We start from the raw sequence: 18,345 nt of genomic DNA on the forward strand, positions 1-18,345 counted from the left end.
CAGCAATTATTTTTAACAATAGATTGAATAGTATTTAGATGATTTTGTGGTGTCCTGCCATAGTGAAAGGGTAATGCCAGCAAACTAGTATCTGGTGAATATGGCCCTTTTGTAGCATTTAAAGATCATTCTGCTCATTAGAACCAATAACAAGTGGAATAAACTCTTCAGAAAAACCAGGACTGGGCCCAACAAAAAATTATATCACGTTAGCTGACAGTTCTATAACTATATAGCCAATTTCAGTGATATGAGATATAGGGTTATGTTAAATACTGGATATGCCGTACATGCATTGAGATAAAGCAGGACTTTGGATGTAGGTGTTTTTATATGCCAGTGTATTAATAGTGTACAGAACAAGCTTCAACCAGCAAAGCAGTTAAAGATATAGTGCACCTATGCTATAGACAGCAGTAATCTAGTGTGCAATTAATCTTAACTACTTGTGATTTTTCAAATATTTAGGCTTTTTCATTTCAGCTGGTCTTCGGTTGCTAGAGAAATATCTTAATTCCTCTTGCAAACAGGCAGCAGTTTAAAAGGATAAGAGGAAGTTTTTAGGTATCTTCCAATGATTCTAGTTGCTTGCCTGTTAGCCCCTGCTGGCATTCCTCTATTTAAAAAAATACAGCAGTCCTTACACTGTGCCAAAAAGTTATTTCGTTCCACTCTTGACACCTGTATTGCTCAGCAATCTGTATTGCATCCGAAGTACAAAACATTTTCTTAGATTTTGGTACTCTACATGTGCCCTGCAGATTTGATGAAGAGGACACATGCAAGAAGAAAGAACATGGCTGCATGGAACATAGAATACAGAGGTACAGAAGGGGTTTATTTGAATATATAGTCTTAAGGTTCCATACACAGTGAGATCTGTTCAATTAGTAAGGTCGACAAACTAGTCGTTTTCTGCCTGATTTAGTCACCCATATGCTCAGGGGTGATCATGGCCCCTCCGCCGCCTGAGGCAGCAGCAGTTGCTGCTGCCCCCTCTCCCCCGGAAATTCGCTCTTAAAGTACAAGGAGCAGCATTTTTGCTGCCCCTTGTACCTAGTGGGGCGCTGCTGCCTGAGGCGACAGCCTCAACTCGCCTCATTGGCAAAGCACCCCTGCATATGCTGGGCCAAATGGAGCTGATCGTAATGGAATGAGTCGGCAAAGGAAAACTATTTGCAATACCTCTGTTTAAACAAAATTTAAAATTAAAATTTAAAGGAGAAGGAAAGGCTGGGGACACTTGGGGGTGCCAAACGTTAGGTACCCCCAAGTGATTGTAGCGACTTACCAAAAATCCAGGGCCGGTGCTCCTATCGGGAGAAATCTGCACTGGCCCCGGGTTATAGGAGCGAGCACCATGGAGAGATCTACTTCCGTCTTCGTGCAGCTGCACATGCGCATTAGAACTAAAAGCCGAACTTTAAAGTCGGCTTTTTCTTTCAAATGCGCATGCGTCAGTCCGGGGAAATGCGCAGCTGCGCGAAGACGGAAGTAGATATCTCCGTGGTGCTCGCTCCTATAACCCGGGGCCGGTGCAGATTTCTCCTGATAGGAGCACCGGCCCTGGGTTTTTGGTAAGTCGCTACAATCACCTGGGGGTGCCTAATGTTTGGCACCCCCAAGTGTCTCCAGCCTTTCCTTCTCCTTTAAACTTTTGCGAATCTAGAAACTTACAAATTTTATAGTTGCGCTAGTGCACAGTTTAAGTAATAAAACTTCTTACTGAAATGTTTTTTTGCTCTGAAAGCCTGTAGCACCTTTGAGCAGATTTAATTCTTTTTTGTGTGAATTCTTTTTCTCTTTGCTACTTTTATTTCCCCCAAAGATTGCAGCAATACACTAATGTGGTCCTCGCCGAATGAAATCTAGTGCTGCCACCTTTCAGTTCAGGGAAGTCTGGGCAGGGGGGGTGTGGTGGGTAACTTCAGGGTGGGTTAGATGACATTTCAGAGGCAGGGCTTTGATGTCAGGGTCAAGACTATGACAATGCAATAGGCTGATTGTCATTCACTTCAAAGTCCTGTCCTGATATGTTCATTTGGAAATCCAGACAGGCAGCTTTCACCCGGACAGCCCTTCCAAAAACCAGCTGTCTGGGGGAAAACTTGCATGGTACCAACCCTAATAAAAAATACCAAATAAATAGCTGGCTGCTTTTCAGCCACATATCAATTTTACCTTGGGTTGACTATTTAAGGATTAAGTGGGAGGGCCGGGGCTGAACCTAAGGGTATTACAAATTTACAGACAACTACATTTCTGGTAAAATTCACTCTAGAGGGCTGTGGTGATCCCTAACTTCACCAGAATGCCGATCCAAATCCTAATTTACATATGAAAATTAGGGGTGGGAAGGGGAAAACATTTTTTACTTCCTTGTTTTGTGACAAAAAAATTATTTCCCTCCCTGCCCCTAATTTGCATATGCAAATTTAGGATTCAGATTTTGTTCAGCTGGGCAGAAGGATTCGGCCAAATCCTGGCCGAATCCTGAACCGAATCCTGTCCATCCCTATTTTTAATATTAGCTTAAATAGCAGTGTAGCCTGTGTATCAGGAAATTCTTGGATGCCAGTTTTACCACTGGGGCATGTTTTTTCAGTATTCACTCTAGAATTCATATACCTACACATCTTTTACTTTTGTAGGAAAAATAGCAAAATAATTTTCCACTCTGGTTTCTTGTTTGTCTGATTATGGTTTTCACAATTAATTGGTTTTATGGTCACTAGTGTGTGGACTAGAAGTATAGGCATTCATAGTGCTCTGCTCTCAGAATTGTGCTCTTGCTCCCTGAGCTCTAACGAGTCACATTAGCACCGAATCCTTGACAGCATTTTTCTCCTGTCTAGAAAAGCTTAGCAGATTAGAAATGACTAGTGATTGTAGTACATTAAGATTAACTAAATACTTTGGCTGGGTTTTTGTTAATGGCATTTAATAGACCAGGTTACACTTGGGATTTTTCTAAAGCAATTTGTTGGCTATCAAGCAATAAAAGCAAGTCCATTGCATATAACACTTGGGGGGGGGGGCTGGAACTGTGAAAATAGTGACATACATTGCATGAGAATATGCAGTATATGCTGTGACATGATGTCCAGATGGATATCTGACTCATACGGAAGGTACACTGCTTTGCATGTATCACTTCTTTGCATGCAAATATCACACACACACACTGAATTCAGTTCTAAGCAAGGCAGAGCCAGAAATTACACCGATACAGATATATACAGGATCACTAGTGGAAATATACTTTTATGCAACAGGGTAGTTTGATTCAAACTGATAACTTCTATGAATTTTGAACAAACATTTGTTCTGTGCTCCTAGTGAAAGTGTTAATGCAACATACAGCATAGAGACAAAGACTCAGCATCAGTCAGTGCGTGCAAGAAGGATAAGGATTACTATCAGCCTGGTAATGAACAAGGTGGGGTGCAGAGTAGACTGTAACCTCCCCCATCTCTATTACTGGTTTTACTTTCTTTGGCCTCTTGTTCTCTGGACACCCCACAAGCTCTAATAACTGCAGCATAGGGTTGTCAGTTGTGACACAATGTGCCCCGTTAAGTGACTAGGTTGCAAACTATTGTATCTGTCAGCAGGAGATGTAAACTACTTGTTCATTTTTAAAGGGGCCAGGCACTACTGTTTTGTGATGTGTTTAATAATAACACCTTGATACAGGGCTTTAACCTTCTTTTGGTTTAAAGCCTTTTATTGTGAGAACCTGTATTTCACTTGTACAGGTATTGCTGCCTCACTTTTTCCGAATACTTCCTCTTTCGCTTCTTTCATATTGTTTATTCCTCTGTTTCCCCCCTCTCCTATGCACCATGACCTCTCATTTCCATACCAGAGCAGTTGTATATTGAGTATATTGAGTTCTATTCTGGCAGCAGGTGGCCCAGCCCCAGATGTCTCCTGCGATTTAAAAATATTAGTCTTAGTTTGATTTTTTTTTCTTTTTAATCTGTGTGATTGGAGCCTGATTTTTTATGAAAATGCAGCATTAGGATCTTGCTGGTCCTGTAATTTTTCAAAGAAGATTATATGGCTTTAAGGTCATGTGTTTCATGTGTTCCCCCTCCTCCTCTCCAGTACTTTCCACATCTCACCCTCACTCTTATTATTATTAAAACAAAATCACCCCCCCCCCAACTGCCTGAACAATCCTCTATTATAATCCTGGGATTTCTCTTCATATCTGTCCTTATTTCAATTTACAAAGACAACAGTATATATCCCTATAAAATAAATCTGGAAATTAATTTAAAGGGGAACTATTACGAAAATGAAAATTCAATTTAAGCTTCCTTGTACTGAAATAAGAAACTTTCTAAATACAATCAATTAAATATTCTGCATAGTTTCTGAATTAATCAAGTTTATATTCACTATTCCTCTCTCAGCATGTGTTTCTCTTCATTCTGTCTTCAAGCAGCAGTTGGGTGTCAGATGAATGATCCAATATATCTTATAGGGGGGCTCCCTATCCTAGCAGATGTATTAGAGCTCACTCAAATAACCGATTCCAGTGCAAACAAAATCAAAAAATTTTGCACAAATTCTGCATGTAGAGAGACAGGATTTCTGGTGATTTTAATATAGTGAGCTCTAATACATCTCCTAGGCAAAAGGATCCCCCTATAAGATATATTGTATCATTCATCTGACACCCAACTCCTGAATGAATATAAAAATATTAACAATAACATATAATCCTCACCCTGCTCACTAGACTTTACCTTAAGTGTAAGGGCACACGCTAAGATTTGGGGAGATTTAGTCGCCTCGCGACAAATCGCCTCTTCTTCGGGGTGACTAATCTCCCCGAAAAGCCTTCCCGCCGGCTAGAATCTTAATAGTCGGTGGGATGGCACTCTGATTTATTCAGCTTTCCGAAGTCGCCCGAAGTTTCTTCGTGAGGCAACTTCGGAAAATGAACTGTTCCGAGTGCCATTACATTCCAGCCGGCGGGAAGGCAGTATGGGGTGATTAGTCGCCCGAAGTAGAAGCGATTTGTCGATGGGTGACTAATCTCCTGGAATAGCAGAGTGTGTCTCTTCCCTTAGGGAGATGTCTTTTATGTGACCTTAATTTACAATGCGTTAAACCAGTTATATTGCAGGCAGCTTTTACCAAGTGCAAATAAAGCTGATAACACTCTGAGTCATTATGCATGTATACTTAAGTTGTTTGATTGGAGTAACAGCCATAATAGCTTTCCTTTTAGTTTGACTATACACACACATGTATAAGGCTCCATATTTTTTTTTACTGACAACATAGGTTCCCAAACTGCTGGCTGCTTTCCTTATGGGAAGAGCACAGTATTTGGAATTTTTTCAGTAGTATAATGACCCTGCAAATCCATCATACTGTTAATTGTGCTACTTAAATGTGCTTTTTGCTAAAAATTCAGTTTTCATGTTTATCATACATCTGTTATAGTACATTTGATGGCTGTCAGGAGAAAATACCCGGTACAGGTATGGGATCCGTTATCCAGAAACCCATTATCCAGAAAGCTCCGAATTACAGCAAGGCAGTCTCCCATAGACTCCAGTTTATCCAAATAATACATTTTTTTCAAAACGATTTCCCTTTTCTCTATAATAATAAAACAGTGACTTGTACTTGATCAAATCTAAGATATAATTAATCTTTATTGCAAGCAGCTTCAATCTATTTGGTTTGTTTAATGTTTACAAAATGTTATAGTAGACTTAAGGTATGAAGATCCAAATTACAGAAAGATCTTTTATCCAGAAAACCCCAGGTCCCAAGCATTCTGGATGACAGGTCCCATACCTGTACCTTGAACCGGCTGACAAAATTCATACCACCCAACTGTCCCGTTTTTAGAGGGGCCGTCCCTCTTTTGACAGCTCAACCCACAGTCCCTCGTTTGTACTGGAAAGTCCCGTTTTTCTCTGCACTGAACAGCCAGAAAAAGAAACAAAGTTTCTAACTTAATTGGCTTTAGGCAGAGAGCCCAGAACAGACACAGCATCAGCAATTGTAACAATTTCAAGATAAGCAAATAAGTAATTGTAACAATATAAGATAAGATATAAGATAACAATGGGAAAGTTAGACTCAAACCTTAAAGGACAATTTACCTTCATTAGCAAAACTGTAATAACTGAAAAAAAAACACAGACATATGTTCAAACTTTCATAACCTGCTAAATTTTGTAAAAGGAACATGGTAATTAGGGGTTGTGGCCACAAAAAAGGACGTTGGGAGGTATGCAATATGCCCCATGTACCTTCAGTCTTAAATAGGAACAACAGATATTTACTTCTCACAAGCCTCTTTTTATTAGCTCCAGTACTTATGTAGGCTAATTAAGGGCTTATCAATGGTTTTCAATGTGGAAAGCATTGTTCCATACTGTACTTTGTAAGATTTTGTTATGCACAGTACAGACAGCAAATTGTCTTGAACATAGTGCTTTATGTATTATAAGGTCCTGCTTAATACATTGTAGCCAATGGCATAACCAGAGACCCGTGAACCTCTGTGCATAAGATGAGACTGGTGCCCCAGTCATCAACAGTTTCTCAATTTTACCTCTGCACTGTCCGCAATAAACAATGAGCTTGTTTTACTTCATGTATAAAATGGGCTGTGTGGACCATTTGTGGACCCTTTGTTATGCCAGTGGTGAATTATCTATTCTTTTTGTCCATAGGTCTCCCTCAGGCCCTTGTGGACACAGTCCCTTAAGCTTCTGTAGTTATTGGTCCATTGTCAAAGTTCCCTCTAAGCCATGCACTCTTGCCCATGCAGACAAATATTGAGTTTAGTGCAAAACAAATTGTGGTGTGCAGAAAGATTGTGTGAACACACATAAATGTTCGGAGCCAGCACCTGTATGCACATACAGAAAGCTACACACAAGTTTTAAAAGTATGCACAAAAAACAAAAAGAAATTAGAGGGAATCATACATGGGTTATATAAAGAATAATGTACTGGTGTACCCCAGTTTTTAAATGTTTCTAGTCTATATGTGCTATTTCAGTTTTATCTTTACATTTAGGGGGTTATATTTTGGGGCAAAAACTCAAATTTTTCATGATAAAAAAAAAAAATGATAACCTAAAATCCAAAAACCCAGAATCTCAAAACTGTCGAGGTCATGTATAAGTCAATGGCAGATACCGTGGTCTGCACTCGGTTTAACCCTGATAATCTGAAACATTTGGGGTTTTCAGGCAATAACCCATACAAATTGATGGATTCGGGAATAAAAAGTCTGAAAAATTGTACAATTTGGGTTTTTGCTCAATTTTTTTTCGCTATCTGATTTCTTCAAGTTATTTCAATGATAAATAAGGCAAAATGATGGGAGTTTGGTCGAGCTTTGTTTAATTAAGGAATGAGATAAATTTGGATTATGGTAAATAACGCCCTTAATGTTTAGGTTAGGCCTCTCAAATTCAGAATGTATTCATTCTTGTTAATTTTGTGGGTTTAAAACCATGATCTCCCTGATGACTTGAGATAAGTTGACATCTGAAATATGAACATGTATTCATCAAAGGATGGGCATTGATTCCAGAAATAATATGGGTATACTGTACTGGGTCCAATCAGTGTGACTATATAGGATAATTAGGGCCATCATTAGTGATGTACAGGGAATAGTACAGTCAGGGGGCCCTGTGGTGGAAAAGCATGTTTTTCTGATTGGGAAAGGGATGGGTCATACACTGGAATGGGCAGAATTTGGAAGGATAATTGGTAATGTTTCTGGTTTACAAGTCAAAGTCAAATACAAGTCAAAGTCAGTACAAGTCAAATAAGGAACATAGTCATGCAAGCAATGGGTACTTTTTTGTCAGGTTGTCAGGGTACCCAGGGTGACCGGTGGTGTAATAATTGATGCACCCTGGGAGGAGGGCAATGCCAGCTTACTAGTATTGGGCCCCGTGATTATTGATGGTTGCCCTGAGGAGATAATACATTTGCATTAACTATATAGGATCATTAATATAATACTTAGGAGATAACAAAATAAGGTAACACTGCTGTGTGTTTTACTATTCTCAGCTCCATCAGGGACACATAACAAAGAAACCATTTTCAGGCAATAGTCTGAAAATAACCTTTGCAGAGCATTAACTAAACATCTATGCTTTTTCTTACCCAATGTTTAGTGAATCCCATGTACTGCCTAATATACGAAGACATACAAAACATTGACTTTTGAATGCAAATTTGTGCAATTAATGTAGCCCAAGTATAATGAAATGCAGAGTACTATCCGGTATGGGACCTGTTATCCAGATAACGGATATTTATGTAATTTGGATCTTCATACTTTAAAGGGCACATTTACTTAGCTCGAGTGAAGGATTAGAATGAAAAAAACGTTGAATTTCAAGTTTTTTTTTGGCTACTTTGACCATTGAATTGGCTACTTCGACCTTCGACTTCGAATCGAACGATTCAAACTAAAAATCGTTCGACTATTCAACCATTCGATAGTCTAAGTACTGTCTCTTTAAAAAAAACTTCGACGACCTACTTTGCCATGTAAAACCTACTGAGCACCAATGTTAGCCTATGTGGACCTTCTCCATAAGCTTTCTAAGCAATTTCTGATCGAAGGAAAATCGTTCGATCGATGGATTAAAATCATTCGAATCGAAGGATTTAATAGTTCGATCGAACGATTTTTCCTTCGATCGTTCAATTGAAGTAAATGCAGTAAATACTTCGACTTCGAAGTCGAAGGATTTTACTTCGATGGTCGAATATCGAGGGTTAATTAACCCTCGATATTCGACCCATAGTAAATGTGCCCCCAGGTCTACTAGAAAATCATGTAAACATTAAATAGACCCAATAACCTGGTTTTGCTTCCAATAAGGATTATTTAAATCTTAGTTGGGCGTGGCCTGACGCTAAATGTGAGCAGACATTGAGTTGAGTTGAGTGCTCCTCTCTCTGGGCCAGTATTATTCTGATCTAAGTCCACTCTAAACCTTCCTCAGAAGAACTGGACTGGCAATAGCTACCCCAGTGAGGCAAAATGGAGCACAAAAAAGATAAAAGATTGCGAGCTGCAAAAATGATCTAAGCTATGCTCTACCTGGCTTGCCTCCAGATCTTCCAGAATGGGGCTTCACACTTCTTCACTTTGCCACAAGAAGCTAATAGCTGGCTGGACCCCAGCTCTGTAAATAATGGCAGACACGAGGCTATGGGGCAGTAAAAGTAACCCCTAAGGGATCTTGGCAAACATACAGTTACTTTTTATTTATGAGTTACTCTAAGACACTTTGCCACACTGTTGGAAAATACCCACTCCATAACAATAACTCATAACTCCTCTTAATACCATAGAAGAAGGGTGGTCATGGGGGTCCACAGTCCTGGGCCAGAGAGAGGGGCTGATGTAACGTTGGTTCATTTTTGTTTACTTGTTCCTACGGTTAATCTGACTGTTCACCGGAATAATTCTGCCCCCAGTTGGGGAAGGTGTGGAAAGGGAGGGTGTTTTGCAAATGTTATTGCTCAAGAAAAAGTTAGGCAGGGAGAATGTTTCCATTGTATACAGCAGTTGTGCCAAAACAGATGTAAAATGGCCACCAAGTTAATTAGCTGGAATGTTGGATGTCTTAAAGTGATACTTACACTAAAAATTTTCTTTTCAAAATATTAATTTACATTAAAACTTACCTATAGGTCAAGCTGATCTTTTTTTCACTGATAGTTCTGGTTTTTGTAAGTAATTGTCACTTGAAGTTCCTAAACCTCACTGTTTTGCCAACCTGTCCTTTCTCAGCCTGTCAGTTAGAGTTTCTAATGCTAACGAACTACTGCTGCACAAATATAGCAGCCCCCTCATGGAGGAACAGGGTAGTAAGAAAGGTAATGTAAAAGCATCAGGCAAATACTTTTAAGGCAAAATTATAAATAGCATTCAAAGACAATTTTATGATAGATAATAAAAAAAGGTTATTTCTGATGTCAGTATCTCTTTAAATGCCCTATAAAAAGAAAGCTGGTCCTGGTATATCTCAAGCAACTCACTTGACAGGGGCAAAGTTATGGCTCTTAAAAAGCCATGGGTGAGGTGGGCTTATCACTCCACCTACTCAAACCACTCAGCAGGAGTGACACTGTTAATATTATACACAATAAAGTCTGATGCTAAAGGAAGGTATATCTTCGTGCACTGCCACATACACAACAAGGAATTAATCCTTGCAAAGATTATATCCCCCACCCTATAAAAGGGATAGCCTAGTGGCGCTAGCACAATTTATGGCCCAATACCCACATGCAAACACAGTTGTAATGGGTGACTTTAACACACTGCTCAAAGCTGACCTGGACAAGTTAGTAAAACCAGGGCAAAGATTGACGTACAGAACTAGTGAATTACAACAGCTACTTGATGGTATAGGGCTGGTATAAATTTGGAGGTACCTACATCCAAACACCAGACAATACACTCACTCAAACAAGTATCATACCACTACAATGACAGACTGCTGCAGCTATATATGGTGCATAGAGCTTATTATAACAGAACAAAGCTACCACAATGTACCCTAATGTCTTACCAAAATGCCTAAGATGTGAATCCAAACAAGCCACCCTGCTGCACACTGTGTGGCAGTGCTCTCAACTGCAGAAGTACTGGGCTGAGATTCTAAAGCACCTGTCTAAAGGTGCCCATACACTGAGAGATCCGCTCGTTTGGCAATGTCGCCAAACGAGCGGATCTCCCTCCGATATGCCCACCTTAAGGTGGGCAATATCGGGCTGATCCGATCGTGGGCCCTAGGGCCCAATGATCGGATCCTAACGATGCCTAACGGGCGGGCGGATCGGGGACCGCATCAACGAATAGATGCGGCCGCGATCCGACGGGATTTTTTGTCCCATCCGATCGAGATCTGGCCGACTTTCGGCCAGATCTCGATCTGTGAAGCCCGTCGGGGGGCCACATACACGGGCCAATAAGCTGCCGACACGGTCTGTCGGCAGCTTTTACCGGCCCGTGTATGGCCACCTTTAGATAACAGGCACCACTCTACCGGCAGATCTGGGTTTGTGCCTCCTTGGTATAGGAATTAGGGAATACATACCAGTAGCACATAGGCAGTTAGTACCAAAGGTTCCAGGCCAGGCGACAAATTACACTTAACAAGAAGAGCAGCTCCCCACCCAATATTATACACTGACACCAATCAGTTACCTCCGTGTGTAACAAAGAGAGGACTATACTTACCAGAAAAGGACATATCCAAGGTGGAGAAGCTGGCAGCAGTGGCTGGACACAACATTAGAGGGTTAGTAGCAGTAGGGACATAAATCCCAATTGTATGTGAATCGAGAAATAACTAGTGTCTGCTGACTATCCTGCAATTTTAGCATAATGATATGTATTTCATTCTCTGCAATACTTGTGTACAAGAAAATGCTTGACTTTTTGCATAAGTGATTTTTAATAAACTTGTTTCGAGCAAAAAAAAATTCTTAGTTGGGATCAAATACATGGTACTGTTTTATTATTACAGAGAAAAAGGTAATCATTTTTAAAAATTTGGATTACTTGATTATAATGGAGTCTATGGGAGACAACCGTCCTGTAATTGGCTCATGTGACCTAGCATGTATGTGTGCCCTTGGTTTGTTTGTGTGCACCTAAATGGTATGATCCCACAGTGCAGTCCTTAGTTCTTAATTTGGCAATTTTCTATTTAGGATTACCCAATTACACATACTGCAAGAAAAGTATATTTAAGAAAATGGTTTATTTAGATGAAGCAGGGTTTTACATATTGGCTGTTTAAGACAATTTATTTTTATAGTGACCTACACTGTTTGGGGTTTTTCCTTTAAGATCACCTGGGCTTCTATACTAGGTTTTCTGGCTTGTAATAAAGTTCCATTTCTTTTGTGTAAATGTGCAGATTTTAGCAATATGGTACAGGATAACAATCATAGAGTATGGTGTCTTTACTGTTCTTGTTTAATGTACTATATCAGACTATCTGGCACAAGAGTGTGGCGCTAAAGTTAACAAGCCTTATCTCTGCTCCACATGCCAGCTGTTTAACGTTAAACATTGTACACAAACAGAACAGATATGTTTCTTATTTAAGATAACTTCCTCTTGGAGACAAATGAGTTAGCGGTTAGGTCTCTTATCACTGAAAATGTGGTAGTCATAAAGTTGCCAACTGGTTCATTGTCTTTGAATTGTTATTTATAGTCCTGTATGTTGAAAAGAAGGGTTGGGTTGAAGGGCTGAGACTGAGAAATACAGCACCGCCTGTATTATGGTGGTGATGTCCAAATTAAGGTTACTGTGTTTTAAATAATGCATCTGGTACATTTGTTCTAAAGAATATATATATTTGGTCTTCAAAAGTGTCTAACCATTTTGCTGTCATTAGGCATGAGTATCATGGAGGCCCTGGCTCTTGCCTAGTGGGAAGTAATTCCCAATGTTACTGTAATCAGCAAAGTAGTAGTAGAGACCTGCAGAGAATGAAGGTTGATATGTGTAACCCTTTCTTGGCAAACTTGTCAATTACACCCACTAAAGCTGGTCATAGACGTAAAGATACCACGGTATGAAATTAAGGTTTATATGATTTTCAGACCGTGTAGCTATCGTCCTGACATTTTTAATAACAATGCCAGTCGTTTAGTGAATCGGACAGGTTAGAAGATTTGTGTTTGCTAACGATAATATTTCTGCATGTATAGCCTATCTGACTATATCAATGGATGGTTGTCACTATTATTTGTCAGAAATAACTTTCGTACCAATGCTGTCTGCCAATTAATGACCAGAATATCATCTGATTTGCTATTTTTCCTACTTATTTTAATCTGAATGGTTAATGATAGATTGCTAGACTGAAACGAAAGAACGTTCGTCACACAAAGAATAAAATCTGCACATCTATGGCTATCTTTACACCTGGAGTTTACCTGGGAACCCTTCGCATAAATTTGGCAGAGACTGGGAAACTCGGATGTTGCAGCACAGTGCCTTCACTTGATGGGCACTGAGGGACCACTAAGAAATAAAATACAGTGAGATTTTCAGCAATAATTAACTTTATCTAGAAAGAGAAAAATGAAACAGTCATCTAATAAAATTGAAGGCATCTAATATAGCCTCCCCACCAACTGAATTGCTCCCATGCCTGTAACTTGGTGGGATGATGTTACAAGTGGAGGAAGCTAAGGCACAGGAGCTGGTTAGCCTGAAAGGAATGCAGGTAGAACTGGAGGAAGACTTCTCTGATCTCCTACAAATATAAGTTCACTTACATAATGGTTAATATGTTCTTAATTGCATTGGATCATATATGGAACCATAATCTTGTTTTATCTTAAGGTCAAGTAGTGGTACCCATGAGGAGGACATGTAATAAGTTAATAGTAGGGATGCACCGAATCCCTGGTTCAGTTCAGAATTCGAGCAAGATTTGGATTCATCAGAATTCAAGAGTCTGTCTGAACCAAATCTGAACCCTATATAAATTGCAATAGGTCAGAAATGGAACCACAATCAGCCATGCCAAGCCAAAAAGCAATTTACATGCAAAATGTAGCTGTGCTGATCATCAATACGCAACTTAATTAATGTCACCAGCATACAACGCCACAAATACGTAAATATGCACAATGCATCTTACAAAAGTTGGCTGCCATATTGAAAATATGCAGTGTATTTCAGCAAGTGTATATGCAAACCTGCGGATCCCATAGGGGTATATTTATCAAAGAGTGAAGTTAGAGATCACCGCAGTCCACTAGAGTGCTATACCGCCTCTCTCAATATAGAGGGGGAAAAAAAATGGTGGAATGCTTGCTTGGATTTACCACACAGTAACTTAAAGGTAGTGTCACACAAGGTCTTTTCACCACCAGTTATAAATACACCAGCAGAAAAGGAACTATCACCTGTCTTCCACCCCAACTTTAGTGTGCACTGACCAGCACAACATCCACCTGTCAGTACTTTCAGAGGCAAATTTTCTCTGAAATCTTCCCCCATTAGGGTTACCACCTGGCCAGTAAAAATATGCTTGATGCCAATGTTATTAAAAGGGAGGAATGTGAAACATATAGGAATGTCCGTATTTTTTTTCAAGTGAATGAGGCAACCCCCCACACTGTGATTTTGGCACACTAAAGTTGGGAGGGAAGGCAGCAGATTGGTGGTTTCTCAGCTGGCGGAGAAAACACCTTGTGTGACCCCAGTCTTAAATACAGGGCAAGTGATCACACCAATATGTTCCTCCCCATGGCATGTGCACCCCACTCCAGTACAACGTGTGCATTTGCGTGAGACTTGTGCACCCTACTGCGTGTGTGACTTGCACACAGAGAAGGCAGATTCAGATGGCCTGAAACTAGGGGAAGACAAGCAGAAGAGGTAGGTGTCCAGCTCATTCCCACCAGTGCACCCTAGGCAACTGCCTCTTCTACCTATATAAAGCATGTATTGCATTCTAAATTTGTTACTGGATAGTATCATATCTATTTTTGTTGGCTTCAAATAGATGCTGCAAATTCAAAACAAGGCATTTGGGTATAGTTATGAAGATACTGAGAGACAAGATAAGTTGTGAGCAACAGTTAGAAAGCTGACCTCTGTGATCTGAAAATAACCTGTGGGTAAAAATGGTATTATATTTTTGGTACATGAACCGTCTCTGCTTGTGTACCCTGATTGCTTTATCTCCATTTCCACTGTCTGAGAGTGACTGGCTGGTTGAATTTCTCAACTGTTGCTTAGTTAGATTGCTTTGTTTGGTGCAGTTGCTCATTGTTATCTCTGTCTTCTTGCAGCTCATTTGGAGGATGCTGGCACAAGTCTATACTTTGTGAACACTTCTTTGCTGCAGATCACATTCTCAAGCACTGTGGGGGTTTTCATCCCCTGCCCGGCTGCCGGATCTCCTAGTGCAACCCTTCGATGGTACCTTGGGACAGGAGATGACATTTATGATGTGCCACACATTAGGCACGTACATGCCAATGGCACACTTCAACTGTACCCTTTCTCCCCGTCCGCTTTCAATAGCTTTATACACGACAATGACTATTTCTGCACAGCCGAGAACTCCGCAGGCAAAATCCGGAGTCCGAACATCCGCGTCAAAGCAGGTAAGGGTATGGAATTCTTCATCAAGAGCATCTGATACCACTTGCTAGTTGCCAGTGCTTGCATCCTTCAGCTTCTTACATGAATGACCAGATTTTACATATGTGGGTATTTGTTTTTTCATCCCATTTACTTGAGTTGAATGTGTATATGAATAACAATAACAGTGATAGTAAAACTATCTCTATCAAACAATTGTGAATGCTAACAAAGTAAAAGAATACTTTGGAAAAAGCACCTCTATGTATATAGACTGTTCTATGCCGATATCTTCAATGTATCCAGTACGTAAGGGGGAATAGACTTTTTTCTGATGCTGACCCAAGGTAATGCATTCTTATAAAAGTGTCATACTGATAATGTATTAGATAGTGATGTGCAGGTCAAGAAAAGCTTGACCCAACCCACACCCAGCTTCCCCCCACTTTTCATAGATTGGCGCATCCCCACAGATGACATCACAAAAGGAGCGGGCAGACAGACTTGCGCCTATAAAACAGAAGTCTGCAGTGTGCGGTCACAGATGTTGAGATAGGCAGAAGAGCTCAACCTGCTCCAACTTCCCACAACCGGTGCATCGAGGGCGGCCCAAACCGGCCCGACCCACAGGTATCGGGCTGGCCCGCACATCACTAGTAGTAGAGTAGTAGTTTAGAAATAACCTGTGGCAGTAGAAGAAAAGCTAGAAGTACATCACGCTAGCAGATAGATATGTTCAGAATGTGCTAGATGACACATTTTAAAAACACTTTTTTCTAAACATACATGCAACCAATAGCTAACCTTTTAGGAGGTAGCTGAAGCAGTGAGAGAAGAAATCATTTTACAATAAACTGAAACAAGTAGTTAGAAGCAATTCCTATTAAAGTAGGTATGATTACATTGAGTCCCTTTCATCTGATCTGAAGTTTAACATTAACAGTTTAACATTCATCTCTGTTGTGTTCTGCTGACTGTTTGGAATTTTAATTCAGGCCCTGGGTTCAGGCCCAGACTGGCAAACTGTAGATTCTGGCATTCTGGCATTCTATAAGATGCTATAGATAGCCACTATTTATTGAGCCTGTATTGGACTGTGGTCTTTGAAATGTAAGGGGCAATTTTGAATCTTAGTCTGGACATGCCTGGCCAGGCACATTTAATGGCAAATTTAATTTACCTGCTTTGTTGTATATTTGTATCATAAATGTTACAGTGCATGCCTTTCTCATAATCAATGGCACCAACTAAGATCAAAGAAATCATTAATAGATGTGAATTTGCCTTTACTAGTCCATGCCCTATGTAAATTTCTTTAATGCAGACATTTTACTGCTCAACATAGTTTCTTTAGTCTGTCATAGCAATAGTTTTCTGATGGCTAAAAAACACTTGCTGCACTTCGGGGGAAAATTTATCAAAGAGTGAAGTTAGAGATCGCCACAGTCCTCTAGAGTGGAATTCCGCCACTCTCCATTCATTTTTTATGGGATTTTTGAAAGGCTTATTTATCAAAGGATGAACTTTCACTTTCACCCATTGATAAATTCTCTGTTAAAAATCCCATAGAAATGAATGGAGAGTGGCGGAATTTTACTCTAGAGGACTGTGGCAACCTCTAACTTTACTCTTTGATAAATATACCCCTTTGTATCACCACTTTTACCTTCAAGCCCAGTATGCTTAAACATTATTAGGGATACGTTCTGTGTTAGTAGAAGAGTGTTTATTATTTATTGCAGTTTGCCTTCGGGCATATCTTTATATAGAAGTATTTGCACTGGTACATTTAAGGGCAAGTAGTCAAAATAGCTTACTCTACAGGCAGCAGAGTTGCACAATTATGTTTCGGATTTCGGTGTTTTGTGTATCACACTCTAATAAGTACTCTAATAAAACAACCAAGTAAGGCAGTATAGCAGAAGCTGAGGGTATTCTGTGGACAGGATAACTGAACTGTATTTTATTATACTATATTTGTTATGGGGAGTTTTGCTAGACAGTTATGATTGTGTTTTATATTAACAGAACATGGGTCTGTTTCAGACAGCCATTTTAAAGGGGTTAAACAATACTTCATACTTAAAAGGGAACAACCCTCAGGGTAATTTATTATTGGACACTGGTTGAACTCAGCAATTTTTGCCAGATTCTTAATTTGGCCCAAGGAGCAAGGTGCAATATTCTGTATTCAACCATAGCCAAAAAATATGAATTTGGTGCTGATAAATGCTTATTGCTTGTATTGCATAAAACGATTCAACCATTTGTCATGAAAATTTGGCCATTAGAAAACACTGTTGGTTATAAATATAAATGAACACAAATATGTATTTGATTCAAGGTTTTTTATTGAATTTGGAATTTTTTTAAAAAAAATTCCAGTTACTAAAAATCTGCTCATTCATTTTAAATATTATGTTCATTTGTTCATTTATATGACAGGGGCTGCCATATTTCCTTTGAAGAGGTAATGTCACTCAAAGATTCTAACAAACAAGGCTTTCGAAAACTTAAGTGTCAAATGTTTGCTTATTTAAAAAAAAAAAACTTGAAACAAAAACTCAACCCCTTTAAAATGGGAAAAATAAAAACAGGCAGCAGCCATTTTGTGAACACTGTTATTAAGGCAAGCATTGCATCCTGCTAAACTCTTGTTTATACACCAAAATGGGGGACCTAATACACATACCTGAGGAATGTGATTAGCAGCTGAGATTTTAAAATAGCTTTATAACAGGTATGGATAAAAAAAAAGAATATGGGTTTTGTGTTTAATCTGAAAATGACGTTAATTTAACAGGTTCATATGTCTGGATGACGGGATCTCTTTAATAAGACTTAAAGGAGAAGGAAAGTCGTTTCACACTTGGGGGTACCAAATGTTAAGACACCCCCAAGTGAATGTATTTACTTGGCACCAGGTCCGGACTGAGAATTAAAATAGGCCCTGGCATTTCAGGTACACAGAGGCCCAAACAGCCCACATAGAGGCCCAATCAGCCCCCACCAGCCCACTAAATACTGACTTTCTATGGGACCTTATAGCAGCCCCTCTGGCATTTGCCAGAACCCACAGATTGCCAGTCCGGGCCTGCTTGGCACCCCCAAGTGTGAAACAACTTTCCTTTTCCTTTAAAGTATATGAAAACATTTGTTTTTATAAAAACAGTACCAGTAACAGTACTGCAAGT

General features: G+C 39.7%; 1 protein-coding gene across 6 annotated transcripts in view; it reads left to right on the forward strand.

The window, feature by feature from the left end:
- LOC108696466 (Down syndrome cell adhesion molecule-like protein 1 homolog) overlaps positions 1-18,345 on the forward strand; it is a 146,931-nt gene that overhangs the window by 10,735 nt on the left and 117,851 nt on the right. For 5 of the 6 annotated variants that reach the window (XM_041569269.1, XM_041569268.1, XM_041569271.1 and 2 more), the window contains exons 2-3: positions 762-824; positions 14,857-15,174. In XM_041569269.1, the coding sequence (XP_041425203.1) occupies positions 762-824; positions 14,857-15,174 (381 nt within the window). The remainder of the gene's footprint in view (positions 1-761; positions 825-14,856; positions 15,175-18,345) is intronic. The other variant, XM_041569270.1, reaches the window with a different exon arrangement.

The sequence above is a fragment of the Xenopus laevis genome, chromosome 7L (genome assembly GCF_017654675.1).
Source record: "Xenopus laevis strain J_2021 chromosome 7L, Xenopus_laevis_v10.1, whole genome shotgun sequence".
NCBI lineage: Eukaryota > Metazoa > Chordata > Amphibia > Anura > Pipidae > Xenopus > Xenopus laevis.